Here is an 18,470-nt window from a genome sequence, read left to right as displayed (position 1 = left end):
GATGGCAGATGCAACATGGAGCTTGTTGCGGGATCTGGAGAACTAAGACAAGACACGGTTCCGAGAAGCCTTGTTGGAGTAGGAGCTTGGAGGGCTTAGGTACATCGGGTAGATTAGGCTTGGAGGGTCTCTTGCTAACCCATGTATCCCAACTGATTGTCTAGTGGATCGATTTCCGCTTGGAGGGCGGCAGAGAAGTTTTTCGTTGAGTTCTTCGGTTTCCTCTTTGATAACACGTCTCGGTGATATCTGTGTTTGCATCTCTCTTCCCTACTCTTGTTCATTACATTTTTACTGCTGTGTTGCTTTAAATATGGATTAGAGTAGTTGTTGTGCTTATACGCTTGTGTTTACACTATTCCGCACTTAGTATTAAGTTAGTGTAAAATCAACCAAGCCGTAACTTTAATTTGGGGGTCTAAACCGCTTGTGTGTTTTTGACACATTTCCGAAATTTCAATTTTTAATTTAATTATCTCTCAAGGTAATTAATAATATAGCTTTATTTTATTTTACATGGAACTGGAATAGGTGCATCTAGGAAGGTTGAGAAGTGATAACTTGAAATGGTCCATGACATCAATTTATAATATTGTGTGTGTGTTATTTTATGGTTATAATATCATTAGTGAAATTTGAATTTCAATTGTGTAAATTTTAAATATATACCTTTAAATTGGTTTATTTGAATTTTTATGGTGGTTTGAACCCAAGTGTTGGAATTTGTTAAAGAATTGTGCATTTTACATTCCAAGTTTGGTGGTTAAAAGATTAGTCTTTTACATTTTTGGGTAATTATTTGTTGGATGACTTAGCAAGTGTCAAATATATATATATATATATATTAATCATGTCAAAAAATTGGGTCGACTCAATCCGACCCGCCAGGACTGGACATAGGTTAGTAATCACTAAACAAGTAAACATTATCTAGGAAGAAAGTCTTTGGTTTCTTGTTGGGTTTTGGTCTTCTAGTCTTCTTGTTTAGTGCCTGCCAACTGTAAGCGAAAGAAAAAAAACACGCTTTGCATTTATTAGAATTTTTTTATTTTTTTTTGGGTAAGCATTTATTAGATATATTGTAGTGATGATGTGGATTGTTTGATAACAGTATATATGTGGGATGCCGGTGGCCTATTTCATCTCAAGATCAGTTGGAATCATAAGTGAGAGAGTTGGACAAAAACTTTGTCAGTCTTACTGTCATAGAAAATCAGAAAAAGAAAAAAGTAATGGGGTTGGGACGTTTTTGGTGGTGGGTAGTGTTAAACTGTTAATTTTGGTTCAATTTGATATGAATGGGTGCTTTGGTTGTTGGGAGCAAGAGAAAGCAGCTCTCTTGCAACTCAAATCTTCCATAAACTCCACAGCTGGTATAGATTATTTGCAAACTTGGAATTCAACCAACAAAACGAGTGATTGCTGTGATTGGGAAAGAGTGAAGTTCGACAACACTACGGGGCGTACAATCCAACTTGATCTTAATTGGATAATCTCTTGGAGTAGGGAAGATTGGTGTTTAAATGCCTCTTTGTTTCTTCTCTTTGAAGAGCTCCAGTACCTCGATTTGGAGGGCAATTGGATTAGTAGATGGGTCCCAAATGAAGGTATGTTCATATCTTAAGAAAAGTTATTGGTAGTGTTTGTCGAAATTATGTTTTACTTCTACCTTATATTTTTCTTTTTGAATTTTCAAACGAGAAATTAGTTGTGGCTTAGGATTCACTTTATACTATAAATGGGTTGTGGACATGGAAACTGAAGCTTCAACTAGGTTACAGGTTTTGAAAGATTCTCAATGTTGCACAGGCTGGAGATGCTTAACTTGGCTAATAATCGTTTCAACAACAACATCCTGTCATCGTTCAGAGGAATTTTTTCGTTGAAGATACTAGATTTGAGTGAAAACAAATTGAATGGACCATTCCACATCCCAGGTAAATCTTTTGGCTAAAATTATTTTTGTACATCCTATCATTACCAAATTTAGACTCTTTAAATTCAGGTATTTAAGAGAATGTTATTCTATTAATAGTTAATACAATCATGAAAGAATTTAAGTCTTATCAATTTGTGGATCGATTTGAAATAAATTGGGTAAAATTGATTTCAACTTAATTACCCAAGTGTTATGCCAAATAAACTCTCAGAATTCAAAATCATATTTTGTCGTTAACATTTACTTCAGACAAATATATATATAATCCCTTAATTTTAATTAGATCATCAAATCCAATTATAACCTTAAAATAAGAGAAATTTTATGTCCACAATATTTTCATAATACTTTCATATCAAATCAGATGGTAGGTTATTATTGGCTATTACTAGTAGACATAGTACTTCTCTTAAAATAATCCAAATAAAATCAACTAAAGAAATTATTATTTTTTCTTTATTATTATAGACTTTTCTATTTTTTTTTCATAATGTCAAAATTTTTAATTCATCCTAATTTTGGAGTTATGCATTTGTCTAGTGAGATTTACACAATTTAGTAGTATTTTACAATGAAATAGACAAGAGTGTTATAAGATCTATTACCGAATAATAAACAAGCCCACAAAAAAAAAAAAAAAAAAAAACCTATTTTAATATTCATATTTTGGTGTTAGGACTCATCAAACTCCTATCTAGCTGTTTCTGTGATTGTCATTTGTCAAGGGAGTAAATCTCATTAGACAGATGCATAAACCCAAAATTGAAAGAATTAAAATTTTTTGATATTAAGGAAAATATTAAAGCTGCTGAGTACGTCCATACTACATCATTTCGTAAATAAAATTAAAGATCAAAAAGAGAAAGCTAATTTATTCTTCTTCTTTTTCTTTTTCTTTTTTAAATCCTTATCAAAGGATATGATTCTTTCTCGGAACATTCGAAACACATGATGAAATATTTATAACTTACAAACAATTTGAATTAGATAAAAATTGATTGATTGCCTCTCAAAAAAAAAAAAAAAAAGACAAAAATTGATTGACGGAGAGATTGAAATTGATTGAGGAGCAAAATCTTTCGTTGTATTTCTTGATGAGTTCTTCCCGTTTCACTTCCTGGCCTAAGATAAAATTGAATTTCATTAAGGGTTTATTATTATTATTATTATTATTATCTATATATATATATATATATATAACACCGAAGCCTCTGCTAGCTTCACAATTTTCCACGTCACCTTTTCTTTTTCTTTTTATTTTAATTCTTTTTAATTTAGAGACACACGGTACAGTATTTATTTCTTATTTTCTGCCCTGCTTATATTAGTGAAAGCTTTCTTCTCTCTAGCCTCACGATAAAACCCTAAGCCTCTTCTTCAAGAACTGACCACCACCGGCTCTAGACACCGTTACAATTTGCACACCCAATAATATGTGCAGAGTGCAAGAGACATTCTCTACCCAAAAGTAAGTATCGTTATACAGTTATAACGCTCCCAATCAAACTCACAAACGCACTCCATCTCCTTTTTCTTCTTCTTCATGCAGTCCTATCTCCCATCTTAGTACTTAAGCCATCATGCCGCCAGTTGCCTTGCCGTGAATCTGTGGTTGTCCATCGACTCTAGGCTTCATCGCAGTACCAGCAGTATCTCTCTCTCTCTATCTGTCGGTTTAACCTGTGAACACTTAAGAGTTACACTAAATACTAAACTATGAACTTTGTTTACTGCTTTTGTTAAACTGCATGTTATACAACTGTATTGCTGATTTTCTGTACTTTAGTAATTTAAACAAGGTTGAGTTTTATTTGTGGGTCTGCCGATTTTAAATAAAAGAGAGTAAATCTTGTGGCTGTAATTTCTTTACCGTGTAGTGTTGTGTTGTTGAGTAATGGGTGAATCATGGGCTGTTTGGTTTTATCTTAATCTATGTTTCGTGCAAAGTAAATATTATATAAGATTATCAAAAAAAGTAAATATTATATAATATAAAATCTATAATAGTGTTCTGTATTATATGTTAATATATTTATATTTGGTTTTGAAATTTGCTTAATTGTTTGGCTGTTCATACTTGGCTGTTCATACTTGACTGTTCATACTAAATTTAATATTATTATTTTAAAGTGTGAATAATTTATAGAAAAACCATTCACAATTTAGGCATATTTTAAAGGAAGAAATGTTCTAGATTCAAAAGATACACTTTAGCCCTCTATTCCAAAGGTTAGTTTTATTACTTTTATAGTTTTACTTAAACTAAGTGATATTTGAATGCCGGTGGAATTTTCTTAGTAAGGTTGTGTTTGAAATTGTAACTTTTAAATCAGTATGCTAGATTATGATACATTTTCAGTTATAATATTGTTTGGTTCCTTAGCATAATAGTTAGAACTTAGAAGCTATATGGGCATGGTTATAAGAATATGTTTGCTCTAATCTTTGCCCCATACAACAATTCAATATATAACGTTGGTTACACATTTTTGGATTGAAAATTCACTTTAGGATGTTGATTATAATGAGAAGAATTTTGTGTAACAAGTTGCCATCTTTGTACTCTACCATTGAGCCCAAATATTGGAAAAAATGTTTCTTATAGGACCTTTACTCCTTCCTTAACAATTGTACTTGCTCTTGCCTGTACTAAAATTTCCGAATTTTTAAATCATATTATTTTCTTCTAAAGGCCCATGCTATTACCCAATCCATTAAATATCGTTATCTAAGTTTTCATACTAAAAGTTTAATGAAAAGTTTTTAAAATTTCATATTTGATAGCTTTCCCGTGCATCGCACGGGTTAGCGACTAGTTATTATTATAAAACTGAAACCTCTAAAACTCACAATTTTTCACGTCAGTACAATATTTAAATAAATTTATTTTTGTTTAGTCCAAACTTAACAATGAGTGAAACTCTATCTTTGTAACAAGTCCAACTTAAATTTAAACTAAAACTTATCATTATCATTTTTTTTAAATAAAATTAGTTTTGTTTAATCCAAACTTAACAAGGAATGAAACTATATCTCTCTAAAAAGTCCAACTTTAACTCAAACTCAAACATGATAATTTATCTTTAAATTTGTGAGGTTAATCACGAACACTATAAAAGCAAAGCAAACCCCAATATTTTTTTTTTAAGCCGCGTAGAGGTATGAGCTCTTCTTATGTGATTTTCTTTTCCTCTACTTTGTTAAAAAAATTTATTTTATGGTTTTTCATGTATTTTTTAAAAAGTAATTTTCATACATGAACCACCAAACTCTCTTTAGCCGTTTTTTACAAGATAAAAAGCTTGCAATAATTGAAATTATTCTTTTGAATGTAACTCATCTTTCTCTTATTTTTCTTTCTTGTTTAGTCATATATATTTGGTTTTGTTTCAATAATTTTTAAGCAATGAATCATCTAATTTTTTAATATATTTTGGTCTTTCAGAAGTTTTAATATCTAAATTTTTGAATTATTTTTTTTGCTATATCTAAAATTGTCTGACAAATTTTTTGTAAGCCAAGAAATGGCTTCTTCATCAAATTGTAACACAAATTAAAGTCATACAAGAGCAAATCATACAATTGTATAGTTTCTTAAAATTTTTTTAAAATTATTTTAATCTACCTCACAAATAGGTAGGTTCTCGTGCATAGCACGGGTTAGCGACTAGTTATTGTTATTTTGAAAGATAGAATTTTACTTATAACCTCGACTCCATGATTATTGTTATTTAGCATCAAACTAATACACCAATTAATTTTTGGTGTAAACAAGATATTGTGTCAAAATTATCCTTACCCTTGATAATAAGGTTGAGCATTTTCCATCAATCAAGAACCAAATTAATCAAATAGACATATTTGAAAGGTCAAAGATCACATTGATACACAACCTAAATGCTAAGGACCAAATCGATAATTATCCAAATAAATTTGAACCAAACATTAAGAAAATTATGAATATGAAGAAAAGTGGACATGAGAAATTCTATTTTCTTACTATATATATATATATAGAGAGAGAGAGAGAGAGAGAGAGAGAGAGAGAGAGAGAGAGAGAATAATTAAAAATATGTAGTAAACTAGTCTCATCACACGCGTTTCGCGTGTGCGATTAGATCCTTTTTAAATTTTTTTTAGGTTTAGTGTCATAATTGTTACTCGTCCAAATTTGTTGTTTACACATTTATCCATAGATATTATGCATTTGCAAATTGTTGATACAGTCGGGAGTTTCATGAGGCTAGCTCCAAAAATGAACAACGATAGCATTGAAATCGTTTACTCGTGAATGTATTTGGTTCATATAAGCATATGGTTCATAGAAATAATATGAACCATATGCTTATAATTAATTGATATTATGGATAAAAATTATTGAAATAATGAGTTTGGATAAAACTATACTTTCAATTTTGTGTTTTATTCTTGCCCCAGAATTGAAATCCTAACTCTGCCATTGTTCATAATCTTTTGTTGTGACTAATTCATGCCATACTATATTACTCACTTTTCCATAGTTTCTATACCTAAAAAGCTTTTAGTATTGTTTTAGAGTTACGTGCACTAAACAACCTAGAGGAGTTGTATTTGGATGGTTCATCCATTGATGAAAGCTTTGTTATATTCATAATGATATTGTTAGGGATCATCACATAGTAGAAGCCAATAACTAATCGTCCCATTTTACAGGCTTGTGTGAACTGAGGAACCTCCGAGAGATAAGCCTCTCCAACAATCATCTTGAAGGGATATTGCCTTCATGTATGGCAAACTAGACATCACTTCACTTTTTGGATCTCTCTAACAATCACTTCAGTGGGAATGTCCAATCCCTATCTGATTTGAGATCACTTGAGTTCCTTTCCTTGTCAAATAATGAATTCTTGAACCCAATCACCTTCTCCTCCTTTTTTAACCTCTCAAATCTCAAGTTCCTCTTCGGTGATAACAACAAAATTGCTTTTGAAACAAACTCTCATACTAGGGTTCCAACCATCCAATTAAGGCTTTTCAAGTTGTCAAGGTGTTCATTTAATGGACTCAATACAACACTTCCCACATTCCTTCATTACCAATATGATATGCAAGAAATTGATCTCTCCCACAACAATTTGAGTGGGACGTTCCCCACTTGGTTGTTAGAGAACAATACAAGATTGGAGGTTCTTATTTTAAGAAATAACTCTTTCACAGGGTCTTTCCTGGTGCCATATGAGCATTATCTTCATCCCAACATTAAGGAGATAGATATTTCAAGTAATTACTTACAAGGTCCAATTCCTACCAACTTCGGTTTAATTTTTCCAAATTTAGATTATTTAGACTTCTCTAACAATGCATTTCAAGGTAGTATTCCTTCTTCTTTTGGGAATTTGTTTTCTTTGTAGAGTTTAGACTTGTCTAAAAATAATTTATCAGGAACAATGCCAGTGCATTTCACAATGGGTTGCCACTCCCTAATTTTTCTCAAATTGTCATACAATAATTTCAATGGCCAAATATTTCCTACCAATTTTAATTTGACTAATTTGAAATATTTATATTTGGACAACAATCACTTCTCGGGAAAGATCCCAAATAGCATCTCACTGATGATTAATGGTGCCATAATTGATTTTAGTAATAACAATTTGTTAGGCATGCTTCCAATGTGGATGGGGAACATGTCACAATTAACGACAATTGTTATGGCCAATAATCAACTGGAAGGTCCTATTCCGATCGAGTTATGCAAACTCTTTAATCTTGAATTTTTTGATCTCTCTGAGAACAATTTGTTTGGCCTTGTTCCATCTTGCTTCAATTTGTCAATAATCAAGTTCTTTCATCTGAATAAAAATTTTTNCTTGTTCCATCTTGCTTCAATTCATCATCAATCCAGTTTTTTCATCTAAATGAAAATTCGTTGAGTGGCCCAATTCCAAGGGTGTTCCCAAACAACTCTAATCTGGTTACATTAAATCTTCGAGATAACTACCTAAGTGGAAACATTCCCGATTGGATCGGCAGTGTCTCATCATTGAGCATTCTCCTTTTGGGAGAAAATCATTTAGAAGGTAGGATTCCGATTCAACTACGCCTTCTGCAAAACTTAAACTTGTTGGATCTTTCCTTCAATAAAATTTCCGGTCCAATTCCCCACTGTAGTTTAAGTAACCTTACATTTGCATCAGCTGATGAATATAATTCACGAGGTCTCTCTTACGTGGACTTTACATACCCAAAGAGTCCAACATGGGCATATCTGCTTGAAGCACCAGAAATTGATGCTTGGGCACATGTGGGTTTGATAGAAGAAGTGGAGTTCACAACAAAGAGTAGAACTTACTCCTACAAGGGAGTCATTCTCAACTACTTGTTTGGAATTGACCTGTCGAGCAACATGTTAGTAGGTGAAATCCCGCCCCAACTCGGAAGGATAAGCAGCAACATCCGTGCAATAAACTTGTCACACAACTATCTAAATGGATCAATCCCTATAACATTCTCAAACCTGAAGCAGATGGAGAGTTTGGATCTTTCCTACAATAAGTTGAATGGTAAAATCCCCCCTCAATTGACTGAATTGACTTCTTTAGAAGTCTTTAGTGTAGCACATAACAACTTATCAGGTACATTGCCAGATAGAAAAAATCAATTTGGGACTTTTGATGAAAACAGTTATGAGGGGAACCCTCTCCTATGTGGACCTCCATTGCATAAAGATTGCTCCAAATTTGGACCACTATCTATAATGCCATTGGATCATATGGAGGAAAAAAGTGAGAGTTTCATGGACATCGGTGTCTTCTATATAAGCTTTGTGGTGGCTTACATAATAGTGTTGTTGGGAATTGTTACAGTTCTCTACATAAATCCTTATTGGCGTAAAGCATGGTTTAACCTTATTGAAGAGTGCATTGACACTTGCTACTGTTTTGTTGTGGTTTATTACCATAAGTTGTTCAATTTCAGGCTTGCATAGCCTTAGTTACAAATGATTACATGCATGTGTCTATTCTTGTTGGATTCATGTTCTTCAAAGTTTGTATTTTCTGTGTAATTTTAATGGACTAAGCTTTTGTTTTTGCATTTCTGATTTAATTTAATACTAGTTGCAGATCCACACAATGTATAATAATAGATAATTATGTTATAATTGTGGTCTAATGTATAATTTGCATTCTAAATTTGCTGAAAAAAAATTTGCTCTCTAAAAATTAAACAATTTCTAAAATTATTTGTCATCTTTCTCTCTTTACCAATATATCATTCTATTATTTTGGGTGTGTTTGATGGATATTAATCCTTTATGAAGTAATCCATATTCTTTGAAATTGTGTTATAGTGTGCTATATTTTTTTTTCCTGTACAATTAAACCTTTTAAGTTTCAAATAAATTATCCAAATTGCTCATTTTCTTAAAGAAGATTATCATGATAATCAAAACTCATAGTAAAATACTTTTTAATATTACTCAAATAATTAATAGGCAGATTCAAATGCATAGCCAAGATTTTGTTTTGATATAATTCAAATTCTCACATCCAAAATAACTAAGTATTAACTCAAAAAAAAAAAAAAAAATTCAAACCAAAACCATATGAGCTTGACAAAGTTTAGCTATAAATTTGGTTGTAAGCTAAGGCTAAAACTCCCACTAAAACAAATTAACATGACTATATATTTTTAAAATATAATCGGTAGATTGCATATTCTTTATGTTTTTAATACACATATTAAATTTCATGTCAATCAAATTTTATTTACTATTCAATCCAGAAGCTTATTTTTTATGCATAATTTTAAATTACAAAAACTTGAAATTTAAATACATGATTGATTACATAGCTATTGATTTTGGATCTTCTGAAATTTTTTTAACTATGTAATATATAGGAAAAAAATGTAATCCAATCGAAGATTTGTCAAAATTTACATGAAATAAAAAAATATTAATAGTCAAACTTTGTCCATATAAGCTAGTCATCACTATCAAACATATTCCAAAAACGTATAATACAAATTAGGAATAAACCATTGTTGCCAAAGTCTTTGGCCTTAATTTTCTTTAGTTTAGGTATTCTCAATTAACTACCAATAGATTAGTCATTACTAAACATTTTCCAAGATAGTACTAAATACGAAGCTAGGACAAGCACCATTCAAGTAAAATAAAGACTTTCTCAAGTGCAATGTAGCTTAAATGACATCTTCTCGTGTACAAAGTGTTTGGGGGTTTAGGGAGAGAGAGAGTTCTAGCTGCAAGATTAACAACATATTGTAACCATCTTAAAAAATAAATAAATAAATAAACCAAATAAAGACTTTGGCCTCTTCTTGAGTGTCGGTCTTCTTAAGTAGGACATAACTGCAAAATTATAGACAAAAGAAAAAAAAATCACCGGAGTTATACCAATGCTATGGGCTAGTCATCACTACAATATATTTTTTGTGAAAAAATATCGAAACCAAAGTTTCCAATAATGCAAAAATCATAAACCATTGACACCAAAATCTTTGGCATCTTCTTGAGTTTAGGTATTCTCAAACAATGCAAACCTCGTAATACCAATGCTATGGATTAGTCATCGCTACAAAACACTTCCCATGAAAGCACTATTGAAACCAAAGTTTCCAACTGTTGGGCTTTGTAGAGCCTAGTTTATGTTTAAATTTTTTGGCCCATTTTGTAGCCCATTGTAATCCTGTGCGCAGGATATAAAAGCCATTTTTGTGATTAGGGTTTTTGCTTTAGTGTTGTTGTGTTTTTAGAGAGAGAGAAAAAACATTGTAGTCACACTTTGTATTTTCCCCTGATAATAGTTGAATCCCTGCAACTCCATTGATGTAGGCAAATTGCCGAACCACGTAAATACTGTCTTGTATGTGTGATTGTTTTCTTTGACGTGTGTATTCTTTATTTTTTTTGTTTCTCACAGGTTGGAATTTCAGCTGAATTCCCAACAAGTGGTATTAGAGCCTAGGGTTAGGTTTGAGTGGGAGCAATGGTAAAGGAAGCAGGAAAGGCGTCTGGAATAGAAATGTTTGATGGCACAGACTTCGCGTATTGGAGGATGCAGATTGAAGATTATCTCTATGGGAGGAAATTGCATTTGCCTCTTTTGGGGATAAAACCTGAGGCGATGAAGGCTGATGAATGGGCTCTTCTTGACAGACAAGTACTGGGAGTTATCAGGTTAACTCTGTCTAGGTCTGTTGCACACAATGTTGTAAAGGAGAAGACCACAGCAGATCTGATGAAGGCTTTGTCTGGTATGTATGAAAAGCCGTCAGCAAACAACAAGGTGCATCTGATAAAGAAACTGTTCAATTTGAAGATGGCAAAGAATGCATCAGTAGCACAATATCTGAACAAATTTAACACTATCACAAATCAATTATCGTCTGTAGAAATTGATTTTGATGATGAGATTCGTGCTCTAATCATCTTGGCTTCTTTGCCAAACAGTTGGGAGGCAATGAGGATGGTAGTAAGTAATTCTCAAGGAAAGGAAAAGCTCAAGTACAATGATATTCGAAATTTAATTCTGGTTGAGGAGATTCGCAGAAGAGATGCAGGTGAAATCTCAGGATCTATTTCTGTCATAAACCTTGAGACAAGAGGCAGAGGTAATAACAAAAATTCAAATCGAGGCAAATCAAAATCCAGAAATACTAATCAGAACAGAAGTAAATCTAGATTAGGCCAACAAGTACAATGTTGGAATTGTGGGAAAACAGGTCACTTTAGGAACCAATGCAAAAGTCCTAAGAAGAAGAATGAAGATGATTTTGCTAATACTGTAACAGAAGAGGTACAGGATGCATTACTTCTTACAGTAAATAGTCCACTTGATGATTGGGTTTTGGACTTAGGAGCTTCGTTTCATACCACTCCACACTGAGAAATCATACAAAATTATGCTGCAGGTGATTTTGGTAAGGTGTATTTGGCTAATGGTTCAGCCTTGGATGTTGTAGGTACGGGAGACGTCCGAATATTGTTGCCCAATGGATCTATTTGGTTACTGGAGAAGATTCGACATATTCCTGACCTGAGAAGGAATCTGATTTCTGTTGAACAACTTAATGATGAAGGGCATGCAATACTATTTGTTGGTGGTACTTGGAAGGTTACAAAGGGAGCTAGAGTATTGGCTCGTGAAAAGAAGATTGACACTCTCTATATGACCTCAATTCCAAGAGACACAATTGTAGTTACTGAAACAAGTACTAATACAAGCCTATGGCATTGCAGACTTGGTCACATGATTGAGAAATTGATGAAGATGCTGCTGTCAAAAGGGCAATTACCAGAATTGAAGTTCGTTGATTTTAACATATGTGAAAGCTACATCTTAGGAAAGCAGAAAAAGGTGAGCTTCTTGAAAACTGGCAGAACACCGAAGGCTGAAAAATTGGAGTTAGTACACACTGATTTGTGGGGGCCTTCTCTGGTTGCATCTCTTAGAGGTTCAAGGTACTACATCACTTTCATTGATGACTCAAGCAGAAAGATATGAGTTTATTTTCTGAAAAATAAATCTGATGTATTTGAAACTTCTAAGAAATGGAAGGTCATGGTTGAGACAGAAACAGATTTGAAAGTAAAATGTTTAAGGTCAGATAATAGATGAGAGTACATAGATGGAGGGTTCAGTGAATATTGTGCTGCACAGGGAATTAGGATGGAGAAAACCATTCCTGGGACACCACAACAGAATGGTGTGGCTGAGCGCATGAACAGAACTCTCAATGAGCATGCTAGAAGTATGAGGTTGCATGCTGGACTACCAAAAACTTTCTGGGCTGATGTTGTTAGCACTGCAACTTACCTGATAAACCGAGGACCATCAGTTCCTATGGAGTTCAAACTTCCTGAGGAGGTTTGGAGCAGTAAAGAGGTAAAGTTTTCACACTTAAAAGTTTTTGGTTGTGTTTCTTATGTTCATATTGATTCTGATGCTCGTAGTAAACTTGATGCAAAGTCTAAAATATGTTTTTTTTTATTGGCTATGGTGATGAGAAATTTGGCTATAGGTTTTGGGATGAACAAAACAGGAAAATCATCAGAAGTAGAAATGTGATATTTAATGAACACGTCATGTATAAGGATAGGTTAACTGTAGTGTCAAATGTTACAGAGATAGATCAAAAGAAATCTGAGTTTGTTAACTTAGATGGATTGACTGAAAGTACTGTCTAGAAAAAGGGTAAAGAAGATAAAAAGAATGTAGATTCACGGGTAGATTAGAGTACACCTGTAGCTAAAGTCCATAGATCTTCCAAGAACATTAGACCTCCACAGCGTTATTCACCCGCTTTAAATTATCTCCTGTTGACTGATGGTGGTGAGCCAGAATATTATGATGAAGTCTTGAAAGATGAAAATTCAAGCAAGTGGAAGTTAGCTATGAAGGATGAGATGGATTCCTTGTTAGGGAATCAGACATAGGAACTGACTGAATTGCCAGTAGGAAAGAAGGCTTTGCACAACAAGTGAGTATACAGAATAAAGAATGAGCATGATAGTAGCAAACGTTACAAGGCCAGATTAGCTGTTAAAAGGTTCCAACAGAAGGAAGGCATTGACTACATAGAAATATTTTCTCCAGTTGTGAAGATGTCAACAATTAGACTGGTGCTGGGAATGGTGGCTGCAGAAAATTTATATCTTGGGTAGTTAGATGTGAAGACGGCATTCCTTCATGGTGACTTGAAGGAAGAACTTTACATGATTCAGCTAGAAGGGTTCATTGTTCCAGTTGTGAAGATGTCAACAATTAGACTGGTGCTGGGAATGGTGGCTGCAGAAAATTTATATCTTGGGTAGTTAGATGTGAAGACGGCATTCCTTCATGGTGACTTGAAGGAAGAACTTTACATGATTCAGCTAGAAGGGTTCATTGTTCAGGGACAAAAGAATCTAGTCTGCAAACTGAGAAAGAGCTTGTATGGCCTAAAACAAGCTCCTAGACAGTGGTACAAGAAATTTGACAGTTTTATGCATAGAATTGGGTTCAAGAGATGTGAAGCTGATCACTGTTACTATGTTAAATCTTTTGACAATTCTTACATCATATTATTGTTGTATGTGGATGATATGCTTATTGCAAGGTCTAGCATTAAGGAAATTAATAATCTGAAGAAGCAATTGTCCAAACAGTTTGTAATGAAGGATTTGGAAGCTGCAAAGCAAATCCTTTACATGAAAATCATTAGAGACAAGGCTAATGGTACATTGAAGCTTTCACAATCAGAGTATGTGAAGAAAGTTCTCAGCAGGTTCAACATGAATAAAGCTAAACTAGTGAGTACACCCTTGGGTAGTGATTTCAAATTTAGCAAAGAACAGTCACCGAAGACAAAAGGAGAAAGGGACCATATGAGCAAGATGCCCTATGCCTCAGCTATTGACAGCTTGATGTAAGTAGATTCATGAGTAGGCCTGGAAAGCAACATTGGGAGGCAGTCAAATGGATTCTGAGATATCTGAAGGGTTCATCAGATGCATGTTTTTACTTCACAAGTGTAAGTTTGAAACTGCAAGGTTATGTAGATGCTGATTTTGCTGGCAATATTAATAGTAAAAAGAATACTACTGGGTTTGTATTTACTCTAAGTGGTACAGCTATATCATAGGCTTTAAATCTACAAAAGATTAATACTTTGTCTACTACAGAAGCTGAGTATGTTGCAGCAACTGAAGCTGGAAATGAGATGATTTGGCTACATGGTTTCTTAGATGAATTGGGTAAGAAGCAGAAGATGGGCATTCTACACAGTGATAGTTAGAGTGCAATTTTTCTTGCTAAAAATTTGACTTTTCATTCAAAGTCAAAATGTATACAGAAAAAATACCACTTTATCCGGTACCTTGTTGAAGATAAGCTAGTAATACTTGAGAAAATATGTGGATCTAAGAACCCGGCAAACATGTTGACTAAGGATGTCACTATTGAGAAGCTGAAGCTGTGTGCAGCTTCAGTTGGCCTTCTAGCTTGAGGACAGGAGGATGAGTTACAGGGATAAGGAATTGCTTTTAGAGAATAGCGGCTGATGTTGGCGATTGAACTGGTCTCCAAGTGGGAGATTTGTTGGGCTTTGTGGAGCCTAGTTTATGTTTAAATTTTTTTGGCCCGTTTTGTAATCCATTGTAATTCTATGCGCAGGATATAAAAGTCGTTTTTGTGATTAGGGTTTTTGCTTTTGTGTTGTGTTTTTAGAGAGAGAAAAAAAAACACTGTAGCCGCACTTTGTATTTTTCCCTGATAATAGTGAAATCCCTGCAACTCCGTGGACATAGGCAAATTGTTGAACCACGTAAATACTGTCTTGTGCATGTGATTGTTTTCTTTGACATGTGTTTTCTCTATTTTTTTATTTCTCACAGGTTGGAATTTCGGCTGAATTCCCAACACCAACCTCTTCTTGAGTGTGGATCTTCTCAAATAATGCAAAACTCATAATATCATGAACTAGTGTTCACTATAATGATGCCAAGTCTTCTATCTTTCGTTGAGTTTAGGTCTTCTCAAATAATGCAAAACACATAATACAAATAGTATGAATTAGGAAAGCAACATTTATGCCTAAATCTCTGGCCTCTTCTTGATTTTAGGTATTCCCAAATAATGCAATGCTCAAAATTCCAAGACCATAGGTTAGTGATCACTAAACATTATCTAAGACTAAAGTACTAAATCAAAATTGAGAGAGCATCATGCCCCACCATTGACAACAAGGCCTTTGGCTTCTTGTAGAGTTCAAGACCTAATTGCAAAATTATTGGACGTGTAAAGTTGTGATTGACAACTATGTTTTATATTCACTTTAATTCCTTGTCAAATTTGATTGTAATTATGTTCAATCATTTCCCTATATTTTTGAGGAATTTAATGTAAGGATTGTGTATGAGAGTTTGGTGAAGAATTTGTGAAGATAAGGATTTCGCAACTAGCTGGCGACTAGCTCGCAACTTCTAACTCACGAAACAGGCCACATGAGAAGCACATATTGGAATTTGAAGAGTCTTTGACAGGCTGGATTTCGCAAGTCATCCGCGACTCAGGCCAAGTCGCCAGTGACTCGCAAAACTATCTACCTGATTTCTTTTTTAGTGTGCCTTTTCTCATTCCTTTACCAACACTATATCCCTCATTACCCACGAAATGTAATAAGAACAATGAGCATTCACAAAAAACTTTTGAGAAAGAAAACCCTAGCCAAATACTTGAGAGTTAGAGATTGTTTACCCATATTTCTCTTTATCATTTCTCTAGAGTTTCCATTTACTCCTACCTCTCCATCTACACATCCTTGAGAGCTTCTTAGCCCAAATACTTACATCACCCATTTTGAGTGTTGAGATAAGTTTTGGTGCCTATGGGAAGTATTAGAAGAAGCCATTGAGTGACAAATGCAATCGGGCGGAATTACAGGATTCGGATAACTAGTGAAAATAAGACTCCGAGAAGTCCGTTGGTAGCAAGATCTTAGAGGACTCAAGTATATTTGGTAGATTAGGCTTGGAGGGTCTTTTTGATATTCGAGTACTCCAACTTATTCACTAGTAAATCGATTTCAGCTTAAAGGGCCACAGAGAGATTTTTTGCCGAGTACTTCGATTTCCTCTTTGATAACACATCTCAATGTTATCTTGTGTTTGCATCTCTCTTCCCTACTCTTTAAGCTTTACATTTATCGCTTATTGTACTTGCTTATGGCTTAGAGTAGTCTTCCAGTTTATTGCACTTCATTTACTCTTGTTCCGCACTAGTGAATCAATTTCAGCTTGAAAGGCCGTAGAGAGATTTTTTGCCAAATACTTCAATTTCCTCTTCAATAACACGTCTCGGTGTTATCTTATATTTGTATCTCTCTTCCTTACTCTTTAAACTTTACATTTATCGCTTATTGTACTTGTTTATGGCTTAGAGTAGTCTTCCAGTTTATTGCACTTTATTTACTCTTGTTTCGCACTTAGATAAGTTAGAATAAAAGCAATTAAGCCGTAATTTAAAATTGATGGTCTAAACAAGCATTAGTATTTTCACACTAATTGAGCTTTTACACACACATATCTATTATAATTATTCAATTAAAGTAAAGAGGAAAAAAAAAACAACAACAACAACAACAACTTTGAAGGAATATTGTAGAATAAAAGTTTATATAGAATGTGTCTTTCTATTTCTCCTTAATTCTAAAACAAAATACACATCCTAAACACCCACAGTCAATTATATCATTTACAAAACTCACAAATTTATAACCTCTTAACTTAATATCAAAATCGTAATTGTCATTGTCACTCAATATAAAAGGCAAGTCCCCTATTGTTGATTGTAGCCAATTCATATAGATTAGGATTAGATGAATCAACCATGTTAGAGCTAGGTAGGTGTTGTCGAAAGAATAAAGGCAAATGACATCATCTTTTATCTGTGTATTTGACATGAGATGACATGAAAGGTTATAGGTAAGTATATATAAAAAGGTAGAAGTGCAAAGAATTTTTTGTGTATGTGTGAGAGATAAAAAGTCTTAAAACATTGAATCAAAAGATGTAAAGAATATTTATTTTTTAATTAAAAAAGTCCTAAAATATTGAACCAAATGAAACAAAAAGTCAACATTTAATTTGTTCTTATTTCTGATGTGGCAGTTAAAAATATTTCAATTCTCTTTACATAGAATGAGTCACTTGACATAATCTTATACTTTCTCGCGTGAGATCACTGTTTTTATATATATATATTAATATTGATGTGAATTTTTACTTTTGAGAGTCTTTAACAATTTCCACATTAAATTACATTTTCTTCTTATATCTTTCATGCTTGCAAAATTTCCAAAAAATCAAAAATCATTAGCTACATTATCAACAAATGTTTAAATTTCAAGTTTTTTGAAATACAAGATTAAGCATAGAAAATAAATTCTTGAATGAAATAATAAATAACAATCAATTGACATAAAATTTAGCATATACTTAGAGAACATAAAAATACACAAAGAGTCCAACAATAATATTTTCAAAAATATATAATTACGTTAATTTTTTTGGTGAGTGTTGTAACCATTAACTCAAACATGTTTGGAGTTAAACCTTATTGCCAAGAACTCTGCCAAATTGCATCTAACATGCTCATGAATTCACAATTTTCAAAACTAGAATAGGGTCACATCCAATCCCATTGCGGAAACAAGCAAGAAAAAACCAATTGAATAATGTTTAACTTTCTAAAAACTTCACTGCATATTTAACCATCTATATGGTCATCTTTAAGATTTATTCCATGTGACATTAGTCATAAAATAATACAAAAACCAAAAATAAATTGACTTGATGTTCTTGACCATGGAAAATATTAAAAAACAATAAATAATATGTACAATAACAACTTCGATACTTTGGATGCAAGTGATCAAATTTGGTCGCCTCAAATAATACCTACCATTGTGATTTGTAAGGAAAAAATTACATACCCTTACACCCCCCCACCCCCCAAATGCCCCTCAAAAAAAAAAAAAAAAAAAAAAA

General features: G+C 33.2%; 2 protein-coding genes across 3 annotated transcripts; both read left to right on the top strand.

Annotated features, from left to right (window-relative positions):
• The first annotated feature begins 923 nt into the window (after positions 1-923).
• Positions 924-7,546, top strand: LOC111989599 (receptor like protein 21). Of its 2 annotated transcripts, XM_065777405.1 has the most exons (4): positions 924-1,000; positions 1,112-1,607; positions 1,782-1,937; positions 6,632-7,546. In XM_065777405.1, exons 2-4 carry the CDS (start codon positions 1,124-1,126, stop codon positions 6,715-6,717), a joined length of 726 nt encoding a protein of 241 aa, XP_065633477.1. In that variant the 5' UTR covers positions 924-1,000; positions 1,112-1,123; the 3' UTR covers positions 6,718-7,546. The 2 variants fall into 2 exon arrangements, with proteins under 2 accessions (XP_065633477.1, XP_065633478.1); XM_065777406.1 differs by lacking the exon at positions 924-1,000 and having other exon boundaries at positions 1,105-1,607.
• Positions 7,547-7,784: 238 nt separating this feature from the next.
• Positions 7,785-9,036, top strand: LOC112001714 (cuscuta receptor 1; the record flags this gene model as incomplete). The annotated part of the gene is made up of 1 exon (XM_024033897.2): positions 7,785-9,036. A coding segment is annotated over one exon (1,122 nt), but the record flags the coding sequence as incomplete, so codon positions are not given.
• Between the last annotated feature and the right edge of the window lie 9,434 nt (positions 9,037-18,470).

Source organism: Quercus suber, unplaced genomic scaffold (assembly GCF_002906115.3).
Source record: "Quercus suber isolate HL8 unplaced genomic scaffold, Cork oak 2.0 scaffold_154, whole genome shotgun sequence".
NCBI lineage: Eukaryota > Viridiplantae > Streptophyta > Magnoliopsida > Fagales > Fagaceae > Quercus > Quercus suber.
This window is presented reverse-complemented; position numbering and strand designations above follow the sequence as displayed.